Source organism: Thalassophryne amazonica, chromosome 6 (genome assembly GCF_902500255.1).
Source record: "Thalassophryne amazonica chromosome 6, fThaAma1.1, whole genome shotgun sequence".
In the NCBI taxonomy this organism is placed as follows: Eukaryota; Metazoa; Chordata; class Actinopteri; order Batrachoidiformes; family Batrachoididae; genus Thalassophryne; species Thalassophryne amazonica.
In genome coordinates this window covers 101,479,369-101,505,621 of record NC_047108.1, presented here as the reverse complement: position 1 = coordinate 101,505,621, position 26,253 = coordinate 101,479,369, and the positions used below count along the sequence as shown (strand labels likewise).

The 26,253-nt window shown below is 42.8% G+C and overlaps 1 protein-coding gene and 1 long non-coding RNA gene across 3 annotated transcripts in view; one reads left to right on the top strand and one right to left on the bottom strand.

The window, feature by feature from the left end:
• The window catches only part of LOC117512766 (PDZ domain-containing protein 4-like), a 42,330-nt gene that overhangs the window by 4,488 nt on the left and 11,589 nt on the right, over positions 1-26,253 (bottom strand). Inside the window, exons 2-6 of one of the 2 annotated variants that reach the window (XM_034172982.1) lie at positions 10,689-10,742; positions 10,112-10,416; positions 8,233-8,320; positions 8,059-8,157; positions 7,907-7,969 (exon numbers count right to left, since the gene is read on the bottom strand). In XM_034172982.1, the coding sequence (XP_034028873.1) occupies positions 7,907-7,969; positions 8,059-8,157; positions 8,233-8,320; positions 10,112-10,416; positions 10,689-10,742 (609 nt within the window). The remainder of the gene's footprint in view (positions 1-7,906; positions 7,970-8,058; positions 8,158-8,232; positions 8,321-10,111; positions 10,417-10,688; positions 10,743-26,253) is intronic. The other variant, XM_034172983.1, reaches the window with a different exon arrangement.
• Positions 1-26,253, top strand: part of LOC117512767 — a 28,063-nt gene that overhangs the window by 1,214 nt on the left and 596 nt on the right. Inside the window, exon 2 of the long non-coding RNA XR_004561377.1 lies at positions 22,908-22,913. This is a non-coding gene — a long non-coding RNA (uncharacterized LOC117512767). The remainder of the gene's footprint in view (positions 1-22,907; positions 22,914-26,253) is intronic.

Below are 26,253 nucleotides of genomic sequence, written 5' to 3'. Positions count from 1 at the left end.
ACAGCTAAAGGCCTTTTTTTCACCACTGTTTAAAACATAGCAAGATACTTGTCAGTTTTGAAAGAATAATAGATATTAAATGGATGTGGAGATTCAAATAATGATCACATCTGCATAATTGTAAGGGGGATTAAATTTATCCAATGACTGTTTACCGACAAAAGTCATGGATTTAACACTGTGTAGCTGAGATGATGAGAAATCAGTAACAAATAAACCATTCTGTCACGTGTGCTTGCATGAGCAAACCTTTAACCTTCGTGCGCATGCGTGAATTTTTCCACGCCTGTCGATTGTATCATTTTCTGGTAAGCAGCCTTTGTGTGGGACGTGTGTCATGCGCTCGGCGTTTTTTCATTCCAAGGAAAATGGTGGAACGACTGGAGCAGCGCCGCATCAAATTTTGCCAGAAAATGGGCGACAGCCAGGTGGAAACCATTCGGAAGATTCAGACGGCTTTCGGTGACTTTTCAGTCGTGTGACTATCCGAGAAATTGTGGAAGAGGTGGGCATGTCACAACATGTCCTGTGAGACTTCAACACGGAGGCGCTTCTGCTCCGCCGTCAGAAGCTTCAGGAAAGAATTTCGCCGCCACTCTTTTCATGGCAAAATCTTCTTTCACAGTGGAATGTACCAAAAATGTGCTGATGTCCACCTCTTTCGCAATTTTCGGATAGTCACACGACGGTCCCGCATCACCACAGCGTTCACTTTGGAAATGATCTGGGCATTTCAGCATGTTGATGGCTGACCGGAGCATGGCTCACTCTCCACCGTTGTGCGGACGTCTTTAAACCAGTTGTACCGCTCCTTAATCTGTGTGATGCCCATAGGATCGTCACCGAAAGCCGCCTGAATCATCTGAATGGTTTCCACCTGGCTGTCGCCCAGTTTCTGGCTAAATGTGATGCGGCACTGCTCCAGTCGTTCCGTCTTTTTCCTTGGAATGAAAAACCGCAGAGCGCACGACACACACCTCACACAAAGGCTGCTTACCAGAAAATGATGCAATCGACAGGCATGGAAAAGTTCACGCATGCGCACAAAGGTTCAAGGTTTGCTCATGCAAGCACACGTGATTCAAATCCATCAGGTTTTTGAAAAAAATAAAAAGCTCCAATACTTTTCTAACAGACCTCGGATATCAATCCATCTGTTCCACTCCACCAAATAACCAGTGATGCAACAGACAAAAGTTTCACCACACAAACCTATCCGTGAGATCCAAGACATATGTTGGATGAGCGGATGGATCCATGTTCATGTGGCTAGTCTGAAGAAAACTGGCTGTAAAAATGATATAAATTAAATTTCGTTTGTCCAATTACTGATGAAATAGGGGAGCTGTGTATAAAAATGGCGGTAATTCTTAAATGGTTAATGCAATATTTTTGTGAAACCGCTTGAAATGAAGACAAAAGTTGACACTACAAGCAAATTGTGATGATTTCATTTCAGTTCCAAGGTTACTGTGTACAGAGGCAAAATTAGAAACATTTGTGTCACTGTCCAAATACTTGTGCACCCATCTCATTCAAATCAAATCAAATCAAATCAATTTTATTTATATAGCGCCAAATCACAACAAACCGTTGCCCCAAGGCGCTTTATATTGTAAGGCAAAGCCATACAATAATTACGGAAAAACCCCAACGGTCAAAACGACCCCCTGTGAGCAAGCACTTGGCGACAGTGGGAAGGAAAAACTCCCTTTTAACAGGAAGAAACCTCCAGCAGAACCAGATTCAGGGAGGGGCAGTCTTCTGCTGGGACTGGTTGGGGCTGAGGGAGAGAACCAGGAAAAAGACATGCTGTGGAGGGGAGCAGAGATCAATCACTAATGATTAAATGCAGAGTGGTGCATACAGAGCAAAAAGAGAAAGAAACACTCAGTGCATCATGGGAACCCCCCAGCAGTCTAAGTCTATAGCAGCATAACTAAGGGATGGTTCAGGGTCACCTGATCCAGCCCTAACTATAAGCTTTAGCAAAAAGGAAAGTTTTAAGCCTAATCTTAAAAGTAGAGAGGGTGTCTGTCTCCCTGATCCGAATTGGGAGCTGGTTCCAGAGGAGAGGAGCCTGAAAGCTGAAGGCTCTGCCTCCCATTCTACTCTTAAAAACCCTAGGAACTACAAGTAAGCCTGCAGTCTGAGAGCGAAGTGCTCTATTGGGGTGATATGGTACTATGAGGTCCCTAAGATAAGATGGGACCTGATTATTCAAAACCTTATAAGTAAGAAGAAGAATTTTAAATTCTATTCTAGAATTAACAGGAAGCCAATGAAGAGAAGCCAATATGGGTGAGATATGCTCTCTCCTTCTAGTCCCTGTCAGTAATCTAGCTGCAGCATTTTGAATTAACGGAAGGCTTTTCAGGGAACTTTTAGGACAACCTGATAATAATGAATTACAATAGTCCAGCCTAGAGGAAATAAATGTATGAATTAGTTTTTCAGCATCACTCTGAGACAAGACCTTTCTAATTTTAGAGATATTGCGCAAATGCAAAAAAGCAGTCCTACATATTTGTTTAATATGCGCATTGAATGACATATCCTGATCAAAAATGACTCCAAGATTTCTCACAGTATTACTAGAGGTCAGGGTAATGCCATCCAGAGTAAGGATCTGGTTAGACACCATGTTTCTAAGATTTGTGGGGCCAAGTACAATAACTTCAGTTTTATCTGAGTTTAAAAGCAGGAAATTAGAGGTCATCCATGTCTTTATGTCTGTAAGACAATCCTGCAGTTTAGCTAATTGGTGTGTGTCCTCTGGCTTCATGGATAGATAAAGCTGGGTATCATCTGCGTAACAATGAAAATTTAAGCAATGCTGTCTAATAATACTGCCTAAGCAGAGGTGTCAAGTAACAAAGTACAAATACTTCGTTACTGTACTTAAGTACACTTTTTAGGTATCTATACTTTACTCCATTACTTATTTTTCTGCCTACTTCTGACTTCTACTCATTACATTTTCACACAAGTATCTGTACTTTCTATTCCTTACATTTTTAAAACAAACAGCCTCGTTACTCTTGGCTTCAGTTTAATGTTTATATATATATATATATATATATATATATATATATATATATATATATATATATATATATATATATATTTCACGTCATGTGTGCCTGTAGTCAACTTTTCTGCAGCACGGCTTTGCTTTGAACCTTGAACCAATCGAAGCAGTGGTTCGCAGATTGAGGCAATGCTTCGACCTATTGCTTCGTTTATTCTTTCTTTCTTTCGCATATAAAAACACCCCATTTTATTGAATCCCTTTTATCAAGCGGGGCAATACAAGTATCATCCGTCCGTTCCTCTGTAGATGACCCATGGTCACAGATGTACAGTCATGAAATGACATGAATGAGAAGCAGGGCGTTCTTATCTTGTTCACATCTGTTGGTGGCATGTCCAAATGGCTCCATGCGCGTGTCAGGAAAATGATTATTTCACTACATTGATTACAGACCATGCAGGGGGTCTGTAATCAACTGTTTCTGCAGTGCGGCTTTACTTTGAACCAATCGAAGCAGTGCTTCCTTGGTTAATTGTTTTATTTCACTTTATATTAATTTCCCCCGCTAAAACCCTAAAGCGCATACTTCTGTGAGTATTATTTACCTTTTCTATGTAAAACCGACCTGTTATGGTCTTCTGAAACGGTTGATAGATGTATTTTATAACTTAAAAACGGGAGCGATGCTAACGCGTTAGCATGTCTATGGCATTTTCTATGTTAAAAGTTAGCATTAAGCAATTGCAGCTCTCATCACGTTCGGGTGTATTTGTTTTCAAATTGTAATATTTCTTAAATTTATTTTTGTTTATATATTAATAATCTAATGATTATTATATACAATTTTAGAGAAAGAGGCAAAAAGAACCTGAATAGAAACACAAAAGAAAATATAAAAGCAACTAACAATGAACATACATAAATAAATAAATACATACATAAATAAGTGTTTCCTGTGAACACCTAGTGACTCTTACACCTCCACTTCACCCCTGTCTTATTTAATGACAGTTTGTTTCGGTCAAACCATATTTTCAGTGTGTTAATTTCTTCAGTGATTTCCTCCAGAACTATCTGCCAAACTAGAAAACTGCTGCATCCTAGTAAGAGCAGAATACTACTGGAATGAATTTGAACAAGGAAAGTTGTGGGGTTTTTTTTGTTTTTCTTTTCCTTCACTAAATGGATGCTGCACTCACTGCAGTTTATTGTCTGGAATAGTCCCAGATTGCATTTCAGAGCTTCTAGAATTGAAACATTTTCCTGCAGGTGGTTTTGGGGGAATTTGGGGTTTTTGGGTCTTGGGCCACATGTAGAACAAATCAGTTTTTAAATTAAGCTTTCAATTCATATAGTGGCATCTACCTTTTTTTTTTCTTTTTTTTTAAAGGTTACTTTATACTTTTATACTTTAAGTAGGTTTTGGAGCACATACTTTTCACTTTTACTTGAGTAAAGAGGTCAAGTTGATACTTCAACTTTTACCAGTGTTTTTAAACTGCAGTATCTATACTTCTACTTAAGTAACAAATGTGTGTACTTTTGACACCACTGTGCCTAAGGGAAGCATGTATAAAGTGAATAAAATTGGTCCTAGCACAGAACCTTGTGGAACTCCATAATTAACCTTAGTCTGTGAAGAAGATTCCCCATTTACATGAACAAATTGTAATCTATTAGATAAATATGATTCAAACCACCGCAGCGCAGTGCCTTTAATACCTATGGCATGCTCTAATCTCTGTAATAAAATTTTATGGTCAACAGTATCAAAAGCAGCACTGAGGTCTAACAGAACAAGCACAGAGATGAGTCCACTGTCTGAGGCCATAAGAAGATCATTTGTAACCTTCACTAATGCTGTTTCTGTACTATGATGAATTCTAAAACCTGACTGAAACTCTTCAAATAGACCATTCCTCTGCAGATGATCAGTTAGCTGTTTTACAACTACCCTTTCAAGAATTTTTGAGAGAAAAGGAAGGCTGGAGATTGGCCTATAATTAGCTAAGATAGCTGGGTCAAGTGATGGCTTTTTAAGTAATGGTTTAATTACTGCCACCTTAAAAGCCTGTGGTACATAGCCAACTAATAAAGATAGATTGATCATATTTAAGATCGAAGCATTAATTAATGGTAGGGCTTCCTTGAGCAGCCTGGTAGGAATGGGGTCTAATAAACATGTTGATGGTTTGGAGGAAGTAACTAATGAAAATAACTCAGACAGAACAATCGGAGAGAAAGAGTCTAACCAAATACCGGCATCACTGAAAGCAGCCAAAGAGAACGATATGTCTTTGGGATGGTTATGAGTAATTTTTTCTCTAATAGTTAAAATTTTATTAGCAAAGAAAGTCATGAAGTCATTACTAGTTAAAGTTAAAGGAATACTCGGCTCAATAGAGCTCTGACTCTTAGTCAGCCTGGCTACAGTGCTGAAAAGAAACCTGAGGTTGTTCTTATTTTCTTCAATTAGTGATGAGTAGTAAGATGTCCTAGCTTTACGGAGGGCTTTTTTTTATAGAGCAACAAACTCTTTTTCCAGGCTAAGTGAAGATCTTCTAAATTAGTGAGACGCCATTTCCTCTCCAACTTACGGGTTATCTGCTTTAAGCTGTGAGTTTATGAGTTATACCACGGAGTCAGGCACTTCTGATTTAAGGCTCTCTTTTTCAGAGGAGCTACAGCATCCAAAGTTGTCCTCAATGAGGATATAAAACTATTGACGAGATAATCTATCTCACTCACAGAGTTTAGGTAGCTACTCTGCCCTGTGTTGTTATATGGCGTTGGAGAACATAAAGTAGGAATCATATCCTTAAACCTAGTTACTGCGCTTTCTGAAAGACTTCTAAGGTAATGAAACTTATTCCCCACTGCTGGGTAGTCCATCAGAGTAAATGTAAATGTTATTAAGAAATAATCAGACAGAAGGGGGTGTTCAGGGAATACTGTTAAGTCTTCATTTTCCATACCATAAGTCAGAACAAGATCTAAGGTATGATTAAAGTGGTGGGTGGACTCATTTACATTTTGAGCAAAGCCAATCGAGTCTAACAATAGAATAAATGCAGTGTTGAGGCTGTCATTCTCAGCATCTGTGTGAATGTTAAAATCGCCCACTATAATTATCTTATCTGAGCTAAGCACTAAGTCAGACAAAAGGTCTGAAAATTCACAGAGAAACTCACAGTAACGACCAGGTGGACGATAGATAACAACAAATAAAACTGGTTTTTGGGACTTCCAATTTGGATGGACAAGACTAAGAGTCAAGCTTTCAAATGAATTAAAGCTCTGTCTGGGTTTTTGATTAATTAATAAGCTGGAGTGGAAGGTTGCTGCTAATCCTCCACCTCGGCCCGTGCTACGAGCGTTCTGGCAGTTAGTGTGACTTGGGGGTGTTGACTCATTTAAACTAACATATTCATCCTGCTGTAACCAGGTTTCTGTAAGGCAGAATAAATCAATATGTTGATCAATTATTATATCATTTACTAACAGGGACTTAGAAGAGAGAGACCTAATGTTTAATAGACCACATTTAACTGTTTTAGTCTGTGGTGCAGTTGAAGGTGCTATATTATTTTTTCTTTTTGAATTTTTATGCTTAAATAGATTTTTGCTGGTTATTGGTGGTCTGGGAGCAGGCACCGTCTCTACGGGGATGGGCTAATGAGGGGATGGCAGGGGGAGAGAAGCTGCAGAGAGGTGTGTAAGACTACAACTCTGCTTCCTGGTCCCAACTCTGGATAGTCACGGTTTGGAGGATTTAAGAAAATTGGCCAGATTTCTAGAAATGAGAGCTGCTCCATCCAAAGTGGGATGGATGCCGTCTCTCCTAACAAGACCAGGTTTTCCCCAGAAGCTTTGCCAATTATCTATGAAGCCCACCTCATTTTTTGGACACCACTCAGACAGCCAGCAATTCAAGGAGAACATGCGGTTAAACATGTCACTCCCGGTCCGATTGGGGAGGGGCCCAGAGAAAACTACAGAGTCCGACATTGTTTTTGCAAAGTTACACACCGATTCAATGTTAATTTTAGTGACCTCCGATTGGCGTAACCGGGTGTCATTACAGCCGACGTGAATTACAATCTTACCAAATTTACGCTTAGCCTTAGCCAGCAGTTTCAAATTTCCTTCAATGTCGCCTGTTCTGGCCTCCGGAAGACATTTGACTATGGTTGCTGGTGTCGCTAACTTCACATTTCTCAAAACAGAGTCGCCAATAATCAGAGTTTGTTCCTCGGCGGGTGTGTCGCCGAGTGGGGAAAAACGGTTAGAGATGTGAACGGGTTGGCGGTGTACACGGGGCTTCTGTTTAGGACTACGTTTCCTCCTCACAGTCACCCAGCCGGCCTGCTTTCCCGGTTGCTCAGGATCTGCTGGAGGGGAACTAATGGCGGCTAAGCTACCTTGGTCCGCACCGACTACAGGGGCCTGGCTAGCTGTAGGATTTTCCAAGGTGCGGAGCCGAGTCTCCAATTCGCCCAGCCTGGCCTCCAAAGCTACAAATAAGCTACACTTATTACTTAGAGGTGATTCAGCAGAGGGAGTGCTTTAGTTAAGCATGTGAAGATTACACTGTGAAACAAATCGTTATCTAGTTAACTAGATCAATCTAACTGCGCAGATTAAACAGCTAACAGATACAGCAAAACACCGCTGTGCTCCAGAACAGGAAGTGATACAATACCGCAGTGAGCCAACCACCAGTAGAGGCCTGGTGGTTTCACTGGCGAAGTTGCAGGCACATTATTATATCCTGAAGATATAGTAAGTATGATGATGCCGATGGACAAAGTATGAAGAGTAGACTAACAGGAAGATGTTAAAATTAAAGTATCTAGAAACAACATGGCGTACCTGTAATATTCTGTCCCCCTTGCGGATGCGACCATCTATTGCAGCGATACTGTTTGGGTTCACCTGGAGTTAAAAAAAACAGCACTTGTTGAAAATAAATAGCTGTTAAAAACAGCACTGACTGATTTGTATTTTCATGGAGGTATCTTCACCTCTCCTACGTAGATCCCCAGATCCTCCTCATCATCGGTTCTGTAGCAGACTGTCAGTCCCAGCTTGTCCTGTTGATGAGATTTATACAACTCCACCTCCTGGTGCAGATAGGAAGAAAAAAAAATTACAGGATGTCAGACTGAGGACATTTTATATATCTCACAGGTTCTCACCTCATATTCCAGCTCATCCTGTCGGTCCACTTCATGCTGCGTGATGTCGAAGTAGTCGGTGGGGTCGTAGTATTCGGGCTCTATGAGGCTGAGAATTCAAGAAATAATGTTTGACAGACGTTCAAAACGTGGCAAAAAAGGACTACTACACTTTCTTAGTCGACAGCCCAACATTATCGGTGTAGTCACCATTTCACATCGACGCTAAACTTGTAGATTAGCCGTTTTACGTTAGTCAATGATTTTCACAGACATAACAGCCTCGCGAGTGCCGTTGCCAAGAAATGCCTCCAATGGGTGAGAGTTTTGTTTACTTCTGGGTCATTGGTCATTGTTATGAACTATCCCGCCTTTGTTTCATTAACTGGCTTTTAATGGGGGAGTTGATGGTCTAGTGGTTAAGCATTGGGCTTGAGACCAGAGGATCCTGGGTTCAAATCCCAGCCTGACCAGAAAATCAGTAAAGGCCCTTGCGCAAAGTCCTTAATCCCCCAGTTGCTCCCGGTGTGTTGTGAGCACCGTATGGCAGCATCCTGACATCGATGTGAATGTGAGGCATTATTGAAAGTGCTTTGAGCGTCTGATGCAGATGGAAAAGCACTATATAAATGCAGTCCATTTACCATTTATTAACATAACTAGCAGTTCTTCTTCTACATTCTTTCAGAACTTCTGTTTTTTGTACACAATGCTGCTCAGCGTACCAGCTACACCCAGTGGCTAATGTGAGAACTATCACAAACATGTCACATGCCAGTCGCATGCTATTACCATGGCTAAAAGCGGAGAAAGCTTTCCTTTTGGAAGAATTAGAGTGACGTAGGGGTGCTCTTGAGCGTTCCATCAACTGGTGGTACATGAAAGCCACCATTTTTTTGAGGTAAGACACTGAGTTTTGTCAACTAAAGTAAGATTAGCCTCCTATGTACCAAGATAAAAATTTTAGTCGGGTAACGCAGAACTTTAGTCGGCTAAGCACTGTGCAACAACTAACCTCAAAAAATTAGTCAACTAAGTGAGTTTATTCGACTAAACAAGATTAGACTGCTTTATGAAACAGGGCCCTGGTTAAAGCTGATGCACCAGATCAATTCAAAAAGGTACTTTTTTCTTTTCTAATACATGTGTCCACATCCTTCTTGATAGTTAGTGGATGTTTGATTGATGGTGGATTAGGAGCAGGTGTGGCAGTATTCACACAAAAATGTACTAAATCAGAGAAGTAAATTCTTGGTGTCTGATTGTTTCACAGCAGTTACATTGAAAAGATTTGGTATTTTTTCTGGCTGTGCAAGACAAAGAGAATAAGAGAGATGATCCAGAGATGATCAAAAGAGGTATGCAGTGAATGGGGTGCATGTGCAAGAGAGAGAGGGGGGAGGTTCCACAGGAATTCACTCAATACTAAACAATTATTTTCTGATTGTTTGACAGCATTTACGTACTAAAACATATGTAACACAGAAGCAATTCCACACAACCCTCTGGAAAGGATTTAGCATGCATGTAGCCAAAGCAGACACTTCTTTCTTCTCTCTCTGTCTCTCTCAACATCATGTTTCTTTAATATACTTACTGATATTGTTTGGATGACTCACTGCCACTCGGTCACTTGGCCAGTGGTGAGAAACTATAAGAACTAACCTGCTAGGAACCTAATATGATAAAATTTACAAGCACAAAGTTACTACCTACCTACCAATGGAAGGTTATTTTATGGCCTAAACCATCTGATGGCTTTTTACTAGTTTGCAACCTACTGCTACACAATGTGCAGGCTTCTGCCTGGGGTGTGCCACACACAAGATGGCAGCAAGCTCTATGTATTATTTTGTCTCTCATCTCTGCCTGTATTTACTGTAATTACTGTCCCACTCACAGTTCATTGAGCAGATAGGGCGGCAGCAGGGGTGGCAGCGGAGGGGATGGCGGTGGGTCAGGTGGGGGCGGTGCACTGCAGGGATGCTGGCTGTTCTTTCCTAGAGTCAACATATGCTGGAAGCTAATGTCCGTCTGGGTGCAGCTATCCACGCAGTCGGCCACGCCCATGGTAACAGGCCCGAACCCAGCGGGTGCTCCAGCTGGGCCCGTCCGTCTGCGGGGTCCCCTCTTCAGTATGGTGGACAGCACGGGGTCATCCAGCATGGGATCTCCAGAAAGGTGGGACAGTTCCTTCCCATTCACCTGGAAAACACAAACAGTCAAGAAAACCACGAGGAGTGAAGACAGAAAGAAACATTGCGCTTGACCTGCGTGTAAAATCCAAAACATACGTGGAAAAAGAGTGACACCAACACATGTAAGAGGAAAGGATGACAAGATGATGGACAGTTTTAGGGTTCACAGACACGCCTACAACAAAAGCAACAATTGGTCGTGTTTGTTGGAAAACAGAAAAGATGAGAGCACGTAGTGTTTTTTACAAAACGTAAAAGCACAAAGCGAAATACTGAGACCTTCAATCGACCGTCAGCATCAAAAGAACACAGCATGCTGCTTATGTGACCCTTCTGTGGAGACAAGAAAGCAGGAAAACACTGGAGTTAGAAAACAAGTGTGCAGATCTCCAAAGATCTCCAGAGAAAGACAGGACAATACCAACTTAGAGGAAATGTCCTTTGTTTGGGGAGAAATTTTTTTTTTACTTATTTAAATGGTTTATGTGGGTCAGGGGTCACCAACCCTGCTCCTGGAGATCACCTGAGTGTCCTTGTGTACCTGCTGCAACCACAGCTGATTAGTCACGTCTGATGTTTCCGAGCTCGACTGGCTGAGTGCGCCTGACTTCATTAGCAGTGGCTGGAGCAGAAAGAGTTGGAAAACATGCAGGGCAGGTGACGTCAAAAGGAGACCCCTGTTGTAGTGTTAAAAGTCAGTGAATCAGAACATCCTTATTGTAGACACGGTGTATTCCAGGGTGACAGCAGAAGACCTGTGGATCCACCAAATGACTTCATGTGCATGAAACTAAATTTCACATTGTGGCCTGTGCAGGAACCAAAAGTCAACCCAAACATTAAAAGCCCCCCCTCCAACCCACCCACTTAAATAAAAGGGAGAACATGTTTGGAAATTAAGGTAAATTGGAATAGTTTATTTTCTTACTTACACTTTTCTACATTATAGTTACAGTGTGTAGGATTTTGCAACCCAGTCTCACGCCAATAACTGCAACAATGAATTAATGTGTTTTCATAAGCTTAGAATGAGGCCTTCATATGGGAATTGACCCCCCTCATGGAGGCCGCCGTGTTGCACCGCTGTGTTGATGCAGTAGCACTGGGTGTCAAAATCCAATCCTTTGTCCGCGTCGTGCCGCCCAGATAACGGATCAAGTAGAGGATTGACTGATTGGGTGAAATATGGTGGAACCTTGTGTGCCCCGTGGAGACCCAACAGGAACCCTGAACATGAGACGGCTAAGGGGTTTCTAGTGAAACAACAACTCCTCAACAGGGGATCAGGCGATGGCTTGTAACCCAACAGTTGTGAAGGCGGATGAAGGCTGCAGCAGGTCCTCAGACCCGATCGTCTGGAATTTCCAAGCCATCGGACCAGACTAAGGCCTCACTCTCACTGCCTTTGATGCACTTACCAAGTCTGCGGGCTCAGTAAGCACCGCAGCAGGCAACTCACACCGCTCCCCCCCCCGCCCCCCCCCCCCCCCCGCCCCCCGTCTGCTGTGCGAAGCTGCGGCCAACTCCGGCAACAGGGCCAGAGACTACGTTCGCTGTTTTGATGCTGAGCACTCCAGCAGCCAGCAAGGATAGACTTCATACGGAAAAATCCGCAGTGCCGCAGGGTTTCGGTAACCGCAGCTGCAGAACTCCGTGGCCACTGAGAGAGGTTTGTTTCTTTTAATGACTTGGATTCTCCGTGGGTCCCGCATCCGTACCCCGCAACGGTAACACTGGAGGCAGTGTGAGCGAGGGGTAAAGATCTGTCAAGGAATGTGTGTTTGTCAGCATGCAACAACATTCCCACGTTAAACAAACCCACAAACAGGTGTCTCTAGATCTCCATCCAAGAATCAAGAGATGATCTTCCTTGACACGATGACGATGATGCAGTAGCACATTATTCCACCTTTCGCATTTTGCAGCAGTGCCAGAAGACTGAAGTAAAATCAACAGGAATCTGTAGCTGCTCCTCTATACATTGTTTACTAGTTGTTGAAGGCTAACAAGTTTGAGAACCTTCATTTTGGTGAAATAAAAGAAGATACATGCAGAGGTGGGTAAACCCGGCTTCAGTTTGTAAAAGTCCAACCACATATTTGTTCCATCCACCCACTAAACCAGCTGATTCTCAACTCTTCAGGCAGGTAGACGGGTTAATCAGTAAAATCACCTGTTTTAGGTGCACAGGTAGAAACAGTACATGGGCTGAACCTTTTCTCATTGAAGCCGGGGTTACCCATCTCTGGACACATAACAGAATGAAAGGGACTCAGGACTATCGGTCGGCCTCGAAGAGATTCTGGCAAACCGTCCGACGCCTCAGGAGGCGGAAGCAGCTCTCCACCAGCACTGTTTACGGTGCGGGTGGGGAGTTGTTGACCCTGACTGGGGATGTTGTCGGGCGGTGGAAGGAGTACTTTGAGGATCTCCTCAATCCCATCGTCACGTCTTCCGAAGAGGAAGCAGAGACTGGGGACTCAGAGGCGGACTCATCCATTACCCAGGCCGAAGTCACCGAGGTGGTTAGAAAGCTCCTCGGTGGCAAGGCTCCTGGGGTGGATGAAATCCGTCCTGAGTACCTTAAGTCTCTGGATGTTGTGGGGCTGTCTTGGCTGACATGCCTCTGCAACATCATGTGGTGATCGGGGACAGTGCCTCTGGATTGGCAGACCGGGGTGGTGGTCCCTCTGTTTAAGAAGGGGGACCGGAGGGTGTGTTCCAACTATAGGGGGATCACACTCCTCAGCCTCCCCGGTAAGGTCTATTCCAGAGTACTGGAGAGGAGAATTCGAACGATGGTCGAACCTTGGATTCAGGAGGAGCAGTGTGGTTTTTGTCCTGGTCGCGGCACACTGGACCAGCTCTACACGCTCCATTGGGTGCTCGAGGGTTCATGGGAGTTTGCCCCACCAGTCCACATGTGTTTTGTGGATCTGGAGAAGGCATTCGACTGTGTCCCTCGGGGCACCCTGTGGGGAGTGCTCCGGGAGTACGGGGTCCGGGGTCCTTTGCTAAGGGCTATCCGGTCCCTGTACGACCGCAGCAGGAGCTTGGTTCACATTGCCGGTAGTAAGTCAAACCTGTTTCCAGTGCACGTTGGCCTCCGCCAGGGCTGCCCTTTGTCACCGGTTCTGTTCATTATCTTTATGGACAGAATTTTTAGGCGCAGCCAGGGTGTAGAGGGGGTCTGGTTTGGGAACCACAGAATCTCGTCTCTGCTGTTTGCGGACGATGTGGTTCTGTTGGCTTCGTCAAATCAAGACCTTCAGCGTGCACTGAGGCGGTTTGCAGCCGAGTGTGAAGCGTCCGGGATGAAAATCAGCACCTCCAAATCCGAGGCCATGGTTCTCGACCGGAAAAAGGTGCTTTGCCCTCTTCAGGTCGGTGGAGTGTCCTTGCCTCAAGTGGAGGAGTTTAAGTATCTCGGGGTCTTGTTCACGAGTGAGGGACGGATGGAACGTGAGATTGATAGACGGATTGGTGCAGCGTCTGCAGTGATGCGGTCGCTGTATCGGACCGTCATGGTGAAGAGAGAGCTGAGTAGGGGGGCAAAGCTCTCGATTTACCGATCGATCTATGTTCCGATCCTCACCTATGGTCATGAGATTTGGCTCATGACCAAAAGAACGAGATCGCGAGTACAAGCGGCTGAGATGAGTTTCCTCCGCAGGGTGGCTGGGCGCTCCCTTAGAGATAGGGTGAGGAGCTCGGTCACTCGGGAGGAGCTCGGAGTCGAACCGCTGCTCCTCCACGTCGAAAGGAGTCAGCTGAGGTGGCTCGGGCATCTTTTTCGGATGCCCCCTGGACGCCTCACTGGAGAGGTGTTCCGTGCACATCCCACTGGGAGGAGGCCCCGGGGAAGACCCAGGACACGCTGGAGGGACTACATCTCTCGGCTGGCTTGGGAACGCCTTGGGGTTCCCCCGGAGGAGCTGGAGGAGGTGTGTGTGGATCGGGAGGTCTGGGCGGCTTTGCTTGAGCTGCTGCCCCCGCGACCCGACTCCGGATAAAGCGGAAGAAAATGGATGGATGGATGGATGGATGATTGTAATGCTTTGTTTTCTGGTTTACCGCACTCCAGCATCAAGAGTCTTCAACTGGTTCAAAATGCTGCTGCCACACGTCTGACACGAAGCAGAAGGTTTGACCACATTACGCTGGTTCTGGCATCCCTTCACTGGCTTCCGGTCTCTCTGAGATTGGATTTTAAAGTCTTATTATTGGCCTATAAAATTATGCACGGACTCGCACCCCCCTACCTGGCCGGCCTGGTTGAGTATTATATATCGGCTCGGGCCCTGCGTTCACAGGACTACTTTGTGTCCCTAGGGTGAAAAAAAATCAGTGGGTTACAGAGCCTTCTCTCACCGTGCCCCAACTCTGTGGAATGATCTGCCTGTGCAGTCGGACTCAGTGGAGACTTTTAAGGCCAGACTGAAGACAACACTTTTTTCCCTGTTTTATCATTGGTATTTTATACGATTGTGTGTCTTCTTTTATTCTTTTTATTTATTCCTTTAACTTATTTATGTTTTAATTTTTTTATTGTTTTTAATCTTAATTCATTTTATTCTGCCTCTTATATGATGTTTGTGAAGAGCCTTGAGCTGACTAGTCATGATTTGGTGCTACATAAATTAATACATTTGATTATGCCCCACGCGGCGCTTGCACCACGAGGTGGGACATATAGCATCCGGGTTGTCCATCAGTCCTTCCATCCGTCTGTCTGTCTGTCCGTCTGTCCGGGCCCAATTCGTTCGCCGCAACATAGCTTGGCACCTATTGCTCGCAGAAACTTCATATTTGGTGGGTACATGCCTTGGAGGAGTACTTCATATGGGTTCAAAGGCCAGTGACCTTGACTTACTTTTGAAGGTCACCAGTGGTCACAACTGTCAAATCCTTTGCCACAGCATAGCATGGCACCTATTGCTCGCAGAAACTTAATATTTGGTGGGTACATGCCTTGGAGGAGTACTTCACATGGGTTCGAAGGCCAGTGACCTTGACATGGTTTTCAAGGTCACAAGTGATCACAACGGTCAAATCCTTCGCCACAATGTAGCTCGGCACCTATTGCTTGCAGAAACTAAATATTTGGTGGGTACATGCTTTGGAGGAGTTCTTTGCATGGGTTTGAAGGGCAGTGACCTTGACCTGCTTTCCAAGGTCACCACTGGTCACAACTGTCAAATCCTTTGCCACAACGTAGCTTGTGCCGTTGTGGCTTTTGCTCATAGAAACTTCATACTTGGTGGGTACATGCCTTGGAGAAGTACTTCGCACGGGTTCGAAAGCCGGTGACCTTGACCTCTGTTTCAAGGTCACCAGTGGTTGCATTTGTTTTGAAGGCTGGCGACCGTGACCGACTTTATAGTCACTGTTTGTCACACATCCTCTAAATAAATATTATGCCAATCTCCAATTTTTTTCATTGTACATATATCCCAGTTTACATCAATGACATAAGGCTTCAGTCAAATACCCACCCCATACAAGTACATATTACTGCACTTTGCATGGAAAATAATACTGCGCATGGGGCATTGTGTGATGAATGTCTCTAGTTTGATTTGATTTAGCAGCTGGTCTGCTCTGTGTCAGCCTGATCCTGTCAGATCTCAGGAGCTAAGCAGTACAGGACCTGGTTAGTACTTGGATGGGAAACCTCATTGGAATACAAGCGGCTGTCTGTGTCTCTCCAGGTAAAACTGGAGCTGCGTCAGGAAGGGCATCCGACGTAAAACCTGTGCCAAATACCAATGCGGATCTGGCTGTATCCGCTGTGGTGACGCGAACCAAAAAAAATGGGAGCAGCCGAAAGTACAACATTTGTTAATTTTCTATACCTGCTTTCTGCTTATCCCAACCAAGTGCCAGAGGGGAGCTGGAGCCTATGTCAGCAGTAACTGGGCAAGAGGCGGGGTCCATGCTGGACAGACCGCCAATTCATCACAAGGCCATACACAGTAGATCGTAAAACCAGTTTACACACCGGATCGGTCGAGGCCTGGGTTAACAACTGGCACTGGTGCTATGGTCCAACAGGATGCTGCTGTTGGGCTATTGTTTAGTGCAGTTAGTAACACTGAATATCCTACACACAGTAGCTTTAAGAATTAAGTGATGAAATTAAGTGTAAAGCCGTCCAAAAACTAAAAGAGCTCTCAATAAAATGTGCAGCGACATCAAGACAAATTGTCTGGCAAAATGCGAATTGTTTCTACTTTTCATTTTTGTTCCTTGAACCAGTTCAAAGTTTTGAATTGTACACAGCTGTGTTCCACTCACACTCGACAGTTCATGATTAATAATAATCCAAACATAATCTGAAGGCAGTTCTGTTTGCAGATGATACAAACCTGTTTTGTTCAGGAGAAAATCTGTAGCAATTATTGTCAGATTCACATATTGGAATGATAAAGTTAAAGAGATGGTTTGATATTAATAAATTATCACAAAATTTGTCTAAAACTAAAATAATGTTATTTGGTAATTACAATAAAGACATACAGTGAGGAAAAAAGTATTTGAAAACCCTGCGATTTTGCCAGTTCTCCCACTTAGAAATCATGGAGGGGTCTGAAATTTTCATCTTAGGTGCATGTCCACTGTGAGAGACATAATCTAAAAAAAAAATAATTCCGGAAATCACAATGTATGATTTTTTAATAATTTATTTGTATGTTACTGCTGCAAATAAGTATTTGAACACCTGTGAAAATCAATGTTAATATTTGGTACAGTAGCCTTTGTTTGCAATTACAGAGGTCAAACGTTTCCTGTAGTTCTTGACCAGGTTTGCACACACTGCAGCAGGGATTTTGGTCCACTTCTCCATACAGATCTTCTCTAGAGCTTTCAGGTTTGGAGTTTCAGCTCCCTCCAAAGATTTTCTATTGAGTTCAGGTCTGGAGACTGGCCAGGCCACTCCAGGACCTTGAAATGCTTCTTACGGAGCCCCTCCTTAGTTGCCCTGGCTGTGTGTTTGGGGTCAATGTCATGCTGGAAGACCCAGCCATGACCCATCTTCAACGCTCTTACTGAGGGAAGGAGGTTGTTTGCCAAAATCTCACAATACATGACCCCATCCATCCTCCCTTCAATATGGTGCAGTCGTCCTGTCCCCTTTGCAGAAGAGCACCCCCAGAGTATGATGTTTCCACCCCCATGCTTCACGGTTGGGATGGTTTTCTTGGGGTTCTCATCCTATAAACATGATAAGTGGAGTTGATTCCAAAAAGCTTTATTCTGGTCTCATCTGACCACATGACCTTCTCCCATGCCTCCTCTGGATCATCCAGATGGTCACTGGTGAACTTCAAACGGGCCTGGACATGTGCTGGCTTGAACAGGGGGACCTTGCTGCCCTGCAGGATTTTAAACCATGACAGCATCATGTGTTACTAATGTAATCTTTGTGACTGTGGTCCCAGCTCTCTTCAGGTCATTGACCAGGTCCTCCTGTGTAGTTCTGAGCTTTCTCAGAATCATTCTTACCCCACAAAGTGAGATCTTGCATGGAATCCCAGACCGAGGGAGATTGACAGTCATCTTGTGTTTCTTCCACTTTCTAATAAATAATCATAACAGTAGTTGTCTTCTACCCAGCTGTTTGCCTGTTGTCCTGTAGTCCATCCCAGCCTTGTGCAGGTCTGCAGTTTTGTCCCTGGTGTCCTTAGACAGCTCTTTGGTCTTGGCTATGGTGGACAGGTTGGTGTGTGATTGATTGAGTGTGTGAACAGGTGTCTTTTATACAGGTAACAAGTTCAAACAGGTGCAATTAATACAGGTAAAGAGTGCAGAATAAGAGGGCTTCTTAAAGAAAAATTAACAGGTCTGTGAGAGCCAGAATTCTTGCTGGTTGGTAGGTGTTCACATACTTATTTGCAGCAGTAACATACAAATAAATTATTAAAAAATCATACATTGTGATTCCTGTATTTTTTTTTTTAGATTATGTTTCTCATAGTGGACATGCACCTAAGATGAAAATTTCAGACCCCTCCATCATTTCTAAATGGGAGAAATTCCAAAATCGCAGGGTGTTCAAATACTTATTTTCCTCACTGTACAAATAGAGTTAAATATACAAGGGGTAATCATAGTGCGTGTCAAAGAAAATAAGTTCTTAGGTGTTATTATTGATGAAAGAATTAATTGGAAAGCTCATATTCAACATATTCAAAAGAAAGTGTCAAAAAGTATTGCAGTACTAAATAAGGTAAGGCATGTTCTTGATTGCAAAGCACTTCATACTCTGTATTGTTCATTGGTTGCTCCCTATCTGAATTACTGTGCTGAAGTTTGGGGCAATAATTATAAAACCACACTGCAATCATTATTTATTTTTCAAAAAAGAGCATTAAGAACAATTCACAATGTAGGTTATTGAGACCACACCAATTCATTGTTTATTAAATCTAAAATATTAAAACTTCATGATATGATTACGTTTAAAACTGTGCAATTAATGTATAAAGTGAAAAATAAACAACTGCCCCTCAGAATTCAAGAATTTTTTTTAAGGAGAGAGAGGGAAAATAGAATTTAAGGGGCTTGTATCATTTTAAAATTGCTGGTGCTTGGACAACCAGGAAAGGTTTCTGTGTTTCTACTTGTGGCCATAAAATATGCAATAATCTGTTGAAGGAACTCAAGCGATGTCCAAATGTCAATCAGTTTAAACGTCACTAAAGGAACTGATGTTTTCTGAATATGTGAAAACTGTCTAAATTCTCTGAAAATTCAATTCATGGTTGAAAGACTATATAGCTGTTGGTTAAAGTATGAACAATTAAGTTATTAATTTTGTATTATTTATTTATTTTTTGGATTATGAGATGTGTGCTGTTATTGGTGTGGATATGATGAGGAATTTGAGTTCATTGATTATTTTAAGATGTTTGAGTTTTGCTGTTCTGCTCACTGTGCTTTGTTTTGGTTTTGTTGTGATAAGTAAAAGTTGCTGAGGTAAAAGGGGTAGGTGTATATACGTTTGCTTCTACGTACACCCTTTCAGTTGCATTGGTTGACTGGCTGAGAAATCAGTTTTATTTTGTTTTATTTTATTGCAAAGTGCTGAAAACTTGAATATCCTTGAATAATAACCTTCCTGTATGTAAAGCAGCATATAAATTATGAATAGTAAGTCCCTTCGGCTGCTCCCTTGTTTGCACTCGGGGTGGCCACAGCAAATCCAAGGTGGATCTGCATGTTGAATTGGCACAAGTTTTACATTGGGTGCCCTTCCTGACACAACTCCACATTACATGGAGAAATGTGGCAGGGGTGGGACTTGAACCGGGAACCTTCCGCACTGAAACCAAGTGCATTAATCACTTGGCCACCACCCCTGCCACATATAATTTATTTAAATCTAATTGAATTAAATTGATTGAAATCAGATAGATTCACATTTTCAAGTGGTTTTCCTGATTGCATGTGTTATGGTTCACGTCCCAGCAGCCTCACTTGTGCTGCGCTGACCCTCTCCACCTCTCCACCACCCTCCTTCATCCTCTCCCTGTCTCTTCTTGTCCCCACCAGTAATTGCATGTCAAATCAATGTTCCTCTGTGCAGCCAAACACGAAAACCTTCCCTCCACACCCAGCTCCTGTTCCCTTTTTAAAAATTCTGTCACTGATTTTTATTCCTCTCGTGCTCCTCACGGCCTCTCCTCTCCCACCATCTCCTCCCTGTTCTATCATCCCTTCTTCTGTCTTTGTCTTTCCCCTCTCTCTCCTCCTTTTCTTCCACCTCGTGCTGCCTCAGCACTTGTGTCCGTTGGTTGCTTCCCCCGGAGATGAGAACACACTCCTCTATTTCAGCATGTCCTCTCCTCATGGGTTTGTGCGAGCCCACATTAATGATCCTTCATAAATCTTGCTGTCTCTCCTCCTGCCTCTTAATGAGCTCCTTCACTTGGAAACAAATAAGATCCTTCCTCTCCAGCGTGCAGGCTGATGTGGCCGCGTTCGTAGAGAGACAACTACCCCTCACCAAAGTGCATTTTTATTTCAGTTCTCAAGTCTTGGACTGTCTTTCTCCTCCAGTAGGAGGTGTCTCTATTGTGCCAGGGCTCTGCTACTGAGACCAGAAGGTGCTGTTTGCCAGAATCAGAGAGATGAAGGCAGGCAGCAGCTCTGTAGTGGTGACTGACAGGTGGTCAGCAGCTCCTCATTCATTATCAATGAAAACGCTTTGAAGATGATGACTTCATACAGGCTGACGTAGGCCTGACTTACCCTCTTATCTCTGGATTAGTAGGTCATTACACATAAAGCTGCAAAAACACACATGCAAATGAGTTAGCCTGGGGTGCACACAATGCATGCACTATATGTTTGTGTTTAAAATGGGACAGAAATTTATTTTGAAAAAAAAAAAGGCACCAATAAGTCAGCGTTGCATAGCAGAGCGCGGGCAGGGATGAAGATGAAAGAGATGCAAAGTGGGAACTGAAAAAGCGAAGGAGGAGGAGGTGAGGCGTGGGTAATGATGGAGGAGAAATGAGGAAAAACAAGCTTTCCAGGAAAGTAAATAGCGAGTAAGTTTGGGTTTTGTATGCAAAAGCTGGCGTGATGGAATCTCATGGGAACAACAAAGTGGTTGATGCATAATTAGTTTTTATCAGGTTGAAATAAAATAAGAAGGTGGGGGGGCAAAGAATGAGACAGAAAACATGGAAAACACCACACAACATGGAGTGTGAGTTTTCCAGCATGATGTAAATCCTCCAATCTGATACCTGCTCCTGTACATGTTGAATTCCACTCGCTCTGTAATTGATTTTTCTCATCTCCCATGCTTTGAAGGTCTGAACACCAGCCTCCTCAGAAAAATCAATTAACATGGAGCTGGAGGTGACCTGCTGTAGCTCTGAACCCTGCTGTTAGATATTATAGGGCCTCGAAATTTAAATACAACCAGCAGGGACTGGGAGGCAATTTTTAAAAAAGCGATAACAAGGCATATCTATTGATTTAAAAGGCATTCATCATGATAGCAATGAAGCTAGCAAGCCTCAGAGGGAATAGGGAGTGTATAAATATGCAGAATTCCTCAGCGTGTTCAGCGCTTAAAACAAAAGGTGAATTATGAGCTGAGTGTGTTTTGCTGAAGGTGGAAGAAAGACGACGGCGAGCGTGTGAACTTTACAGATTAGAAAAACTGAAGCGTATAAAACCTCAGTGATCCTCAAGCAGAAACAGCAACACGCCACAGATAATAAAATGATAATAAAACATTAGAATTCCCCTTCCACACTCAGTGTTATGGTTTTCCAGGTGAAAAACAACCCAGGATCCCAGTTTGCACATTAACCTACACTTCTCTCAAACACACACACACACACACACACACACACACACACACACACACACACACACACACACACACACACACACACACACACACACACACACACACACACACACACACACACACACACACACACACACAAACATGCAGAGAAGTCAGAAAGTAATAAGCAGGCTGACAAGTCATCTAATTACTCGTTGTTAATCATTTGCTATATTTGTAATGAATTAAAAAAGAAAATTGAAAATATGACATTTTATGCAAAATACGAATATATTTAAAAAAAATACTCAACAAAAATATAAATGAAACTTCTTTTTGTTACAGTTTTTCATGCATTAAACCTATAAATCTAAACTTTTTTCGTGCACACAAAACCCTTATTTATTTGAAATTTTGTCGACAAATGGGTTCAAACCTGCCTTAGTGATCACTTGACCTTTCCCAAGATAATTCTTCCACATGGCATGTGTGGCATATCAAGATGCTGATTAAACAACATGATTATTGCACAGATGTGCCTCGGACTGTTCCACATTAAAATCACAGCACAATGTCACAGGTGTCACAAGATCTTAAGAAGCATGCACTTAGCATGTTGACTGCAGGGATGTCCGCCACAGCTCTTGCTATGATCTACAGTAAGCTACCACCAGTGTTGTTTCTGAGAATTTGGCAATACATCCAACAGGCCTCACAACTAACCACACAGATCAACTGCACATTTTAACATGGGCTTTTACTGTGACCAATCTGAGGCACATATGTGCAATAATCATGCTGTTTAATCAGCATCACAATGTGCAACACCAGTCAGGTGGATGGATTATCTGTGCTTCGATGGCATACAGTGTCTTTCATGTTGCTGCTCTCATATAAAAGCAATTTAAGCAGTGGCAGCTCTAGAGGTTTTCTCTCGGGGGGCTAGGTGTGTGTGTGTGTGTGTGTGTGTGTGTGTGTGTGTGTGTGTCTGTGTTTGGGGGGAGCAGTGGCTGTTTAGTGGTGGAGCAACAGAACTTGTAGTAAATAATGTTCAGTCAGAAGCTGCCCCTTGTGGCTATAGACCTCAACTTTTCATATGAAATATCAAACCCACACCTGCTCCTAATGCCCATCATGAATGTGATGATAGGATTATTCTTTACAACATTCCCAGACATGTTCAGTAGGTGGCAGTGTTCAGCAAGTGGCAGCTACATTTAAGTTCAGCCACACCTGCTCCTAATTTCCATCACCCAGCAAACATTCATCAACTCTCCAGCTGGTGGCAGTGTGGAGCAGGTGGTAGACAGGTCCACTGGATCTTACATAAGCAAAGCAGTATTGCTTTTTGGATTGATTTGATGTGTCAAAGTTCACCAAATTTCAAACAGCACACAACAGAGAGATGTATCAATAGCAACAATTACCTTTCTAACAGAACACAAATGCAACATTTCCAAATTATGACATCTCCTGCAAATGAAGAAAACATTTACTGACGAGCCGTTCACTGTATCGTGACGTTGGCCTGGACGGCAAAGCTGAGTCCGTTTATTTACTTTATTGATGATTTTACTCTTAAACTAGCAATATTTTTACATTTTATGTTATTTGTTATGAACTAAAGGTCCGCCAAGCAGAAATACTTTTGTTACGTTGTGGCCATTTGCAATGCGTCTATGTTTTTGCATGAATCACGTGAATCTGGAGCAGATACGTTCCCACTCTACATTGTTGTATCTGTTGTACGTTATATTTGTTTGTGTTCTTTGTGTTTGCACACATTTTCTCACGTTTTTTTTTTTTTTTTTTGGTGGAGCTATCTGTTGCAGAATTGATCCAAAAGCTTTTCCATTTTTTTTTAGCATTTTCCGCATTTACTAGCGTTGTCTTGCTTTGGAAGTGTTATGGCCTCTCTCAGCCACCGTACATACCCAATGAGGACAGGAAGTAAGAGAAACACAATAAATTAGGACTGCAAGCAGTCATATACGGGCCCTCGTGACCAAATGTGGGCATGTGCATACAGGGGCAACCACTCATCACATAGTTCAAATTTCAAGCAATGGATGAAGGAGTTATGACATGTTGATGGTTCATCCACTAGGGGGCGCTCAGTGTACAAACAGAGGGGCCAGTTGTGTTCAGGGGCCAACCGTCATCACACATGTGAAGTTTCAATTCAATGAGGTAATGCATGAAGGAGTTATGACATGTTGATAGTTTATCCACTAGGGGGCGCTCAGAGCACAAACAGAGGGGCCAGGTATGTTCAGGGGCCAACTGTCATCACACACGTGAAGTTTCAGTTCAATCAGGCAAAGCATGAAGGAGTTATCATGACTTGATGTTCCATAGCGAAGGATCAAAATGGCGACGCCATAGCGGCCAGACCCTTTGACATAGAGAAAAGCTTTTAATAATTTTGATCAGTATCATCTCTGGATGCTCTGAAAGAAATTTGAAGTGCATTGGACAAAATCCCTAGGAGGAGTTCGTTCAAATACGTGTGGAAATTACGCCAAAATGAGAAGAAAATTCAAAATGGCCGACTTCCTGTTTGGAGTAGACCCATGGTGCAAGAGACTTTTTTGTACGTCTATGCAAGTCACACATGTGTACCAATTTTCATCTCCCTACTCCAAAAAACCCCTATGGGGAGGGGTTTTTAAACAATTCAAGGGGGTGCTATTGAGGCATTTTGCCCCACCCATGGGTGACGCCCCTATGAATCGTAAGAGGTTGTCATGCTTGACATGTGTATCAATTTTCATGATGATATGGCAAAATTAAAGCCATTAAAAGGAAGAACGTAATTTCCTGGCGAAGGGGTGATATCCTGTTCAAATGTAAGTAGTAGAAATGGCCAAAAATGGCAAAAAATTACCTCAAAATCGAAAATTAAAATCAAAATGGCCGACTTCCTCTCGACATTTCACCATGCCGTCAAGAGAATTTTTTGTGCGTCCCAGCACGGTAAATATGTGTACCGAATTTCATGAGGCTACGACAAAAAAAAAACCAATGTGGAGGGGTTTTTGAACGTTTCTAGGGGGCGCTATTTCGCCATTTCGCTACGATTATGTGCGATACCCCCAGAAAATCGAACATCGCAGACGGCCGGCTGACTTTGCAAAGTTTGGTGAGTTTTTGAGCATGGGAAAAGGCCGAAATTTGGATGCAAAAGTCGGAATAATAATAATAATAATAATAAACAGCGCAATTACAATAGGGTCCTCGTAGGACTTTTTCCTACTCGGGCCTTAACTAATGTAACACTACAGAAATTCCTCTCTATTGTCTTGCTCAGAGACGAGCTTGCTGCTTGGCATTACAGTGTTATTATCAACTGCTTATTCCACACAGTGTGCGTTCAAATGCACAAAGGCGATAATGTAACTGTGCGTTCGCCCAGCTAACATCAGCTGCTCGTTGGTATGTATCGATCACCATCAGTGCACCTCTTGTGACCGTCAGCATGTTTGTTCGTGTCATTGTGAATAAAGAAGACATTGGGCTTTTTTAATGAGTTTGGTTGCCATGGAAACAGCCTCCCTTTCCTTGATTGGCGAGAAAAGAGAGTGCAGCGGGAGAGCTCAGGGGCAGCGGATTAATGTGCGTGTGCAGTTCAGGTACTGTGTCAAATGTATGTAAAATCCGCAACCTTGCTTTTAATCAGTCCAGCTGGTTCTGTAACTCTCTGTCTGAACTTGCAATCTGCTTCATTTCTTGGCGGTTACAGGAGTCAAAATTGATCAGAAATATGCCAGCGGGTGCTGCCCAGCCACCACACTGCAGCGCGTGTATCGCATAATTATATTCCTTTGACAAGAACACCAAGAATGGAGTTTAAAAGGCCGGTTTTCCAACCTGATGTAGCTGTGAGCTGTTTGGCGGTATATTTATTGTTTAAAGAACACCAGTTACTCAGTGGCCTGCATCTAATTTGAAAGTGTAATTAAACATGTTCATTAAAGGAGCAAACACAAAGCCTGAAGCCTCTAAAGAGAAAATACAGGAAGCTGGTAAATGTGATTTGTAATTATGGCTTTGGTCTTATGATGACTTTTTAAGATGGTCCACTTTATATTCCCTTTTTTCCATCTGTTTTATTCTTTTGGCGCTCATTAATCAGCCATCTGCACAGCAAAAAAAAAAAAAAAATGTTTGTAATTATTCCAGTTAATAACAGCTATTAAAATTTCCAGGGAGGGGAAAAAAAACCTAATTACATCTTTGATTTATGTTAAGAAGTTTCAACTAACTTTTATATTTTGGATGGTTTTGGCAGCCATATTTGTTAAAAGTTATTTTTTTATGTTCTTTTATTTTTTATCTGTCTGTTATTTGTTCTGTCTAATCCAAACCAACTTGTACAAAACAAACCCCACACAGTTTTCTGCTGCACCATTCCTCAATATCTGTCGGACTGCACACAGCACAAAAACCTTCACGTAAATTCAGGAAAGACACGGCATGTATTTTAAAGCAACACTTTCATCTCTCTGCAGCTGCTTTCATTCCTACACCGTC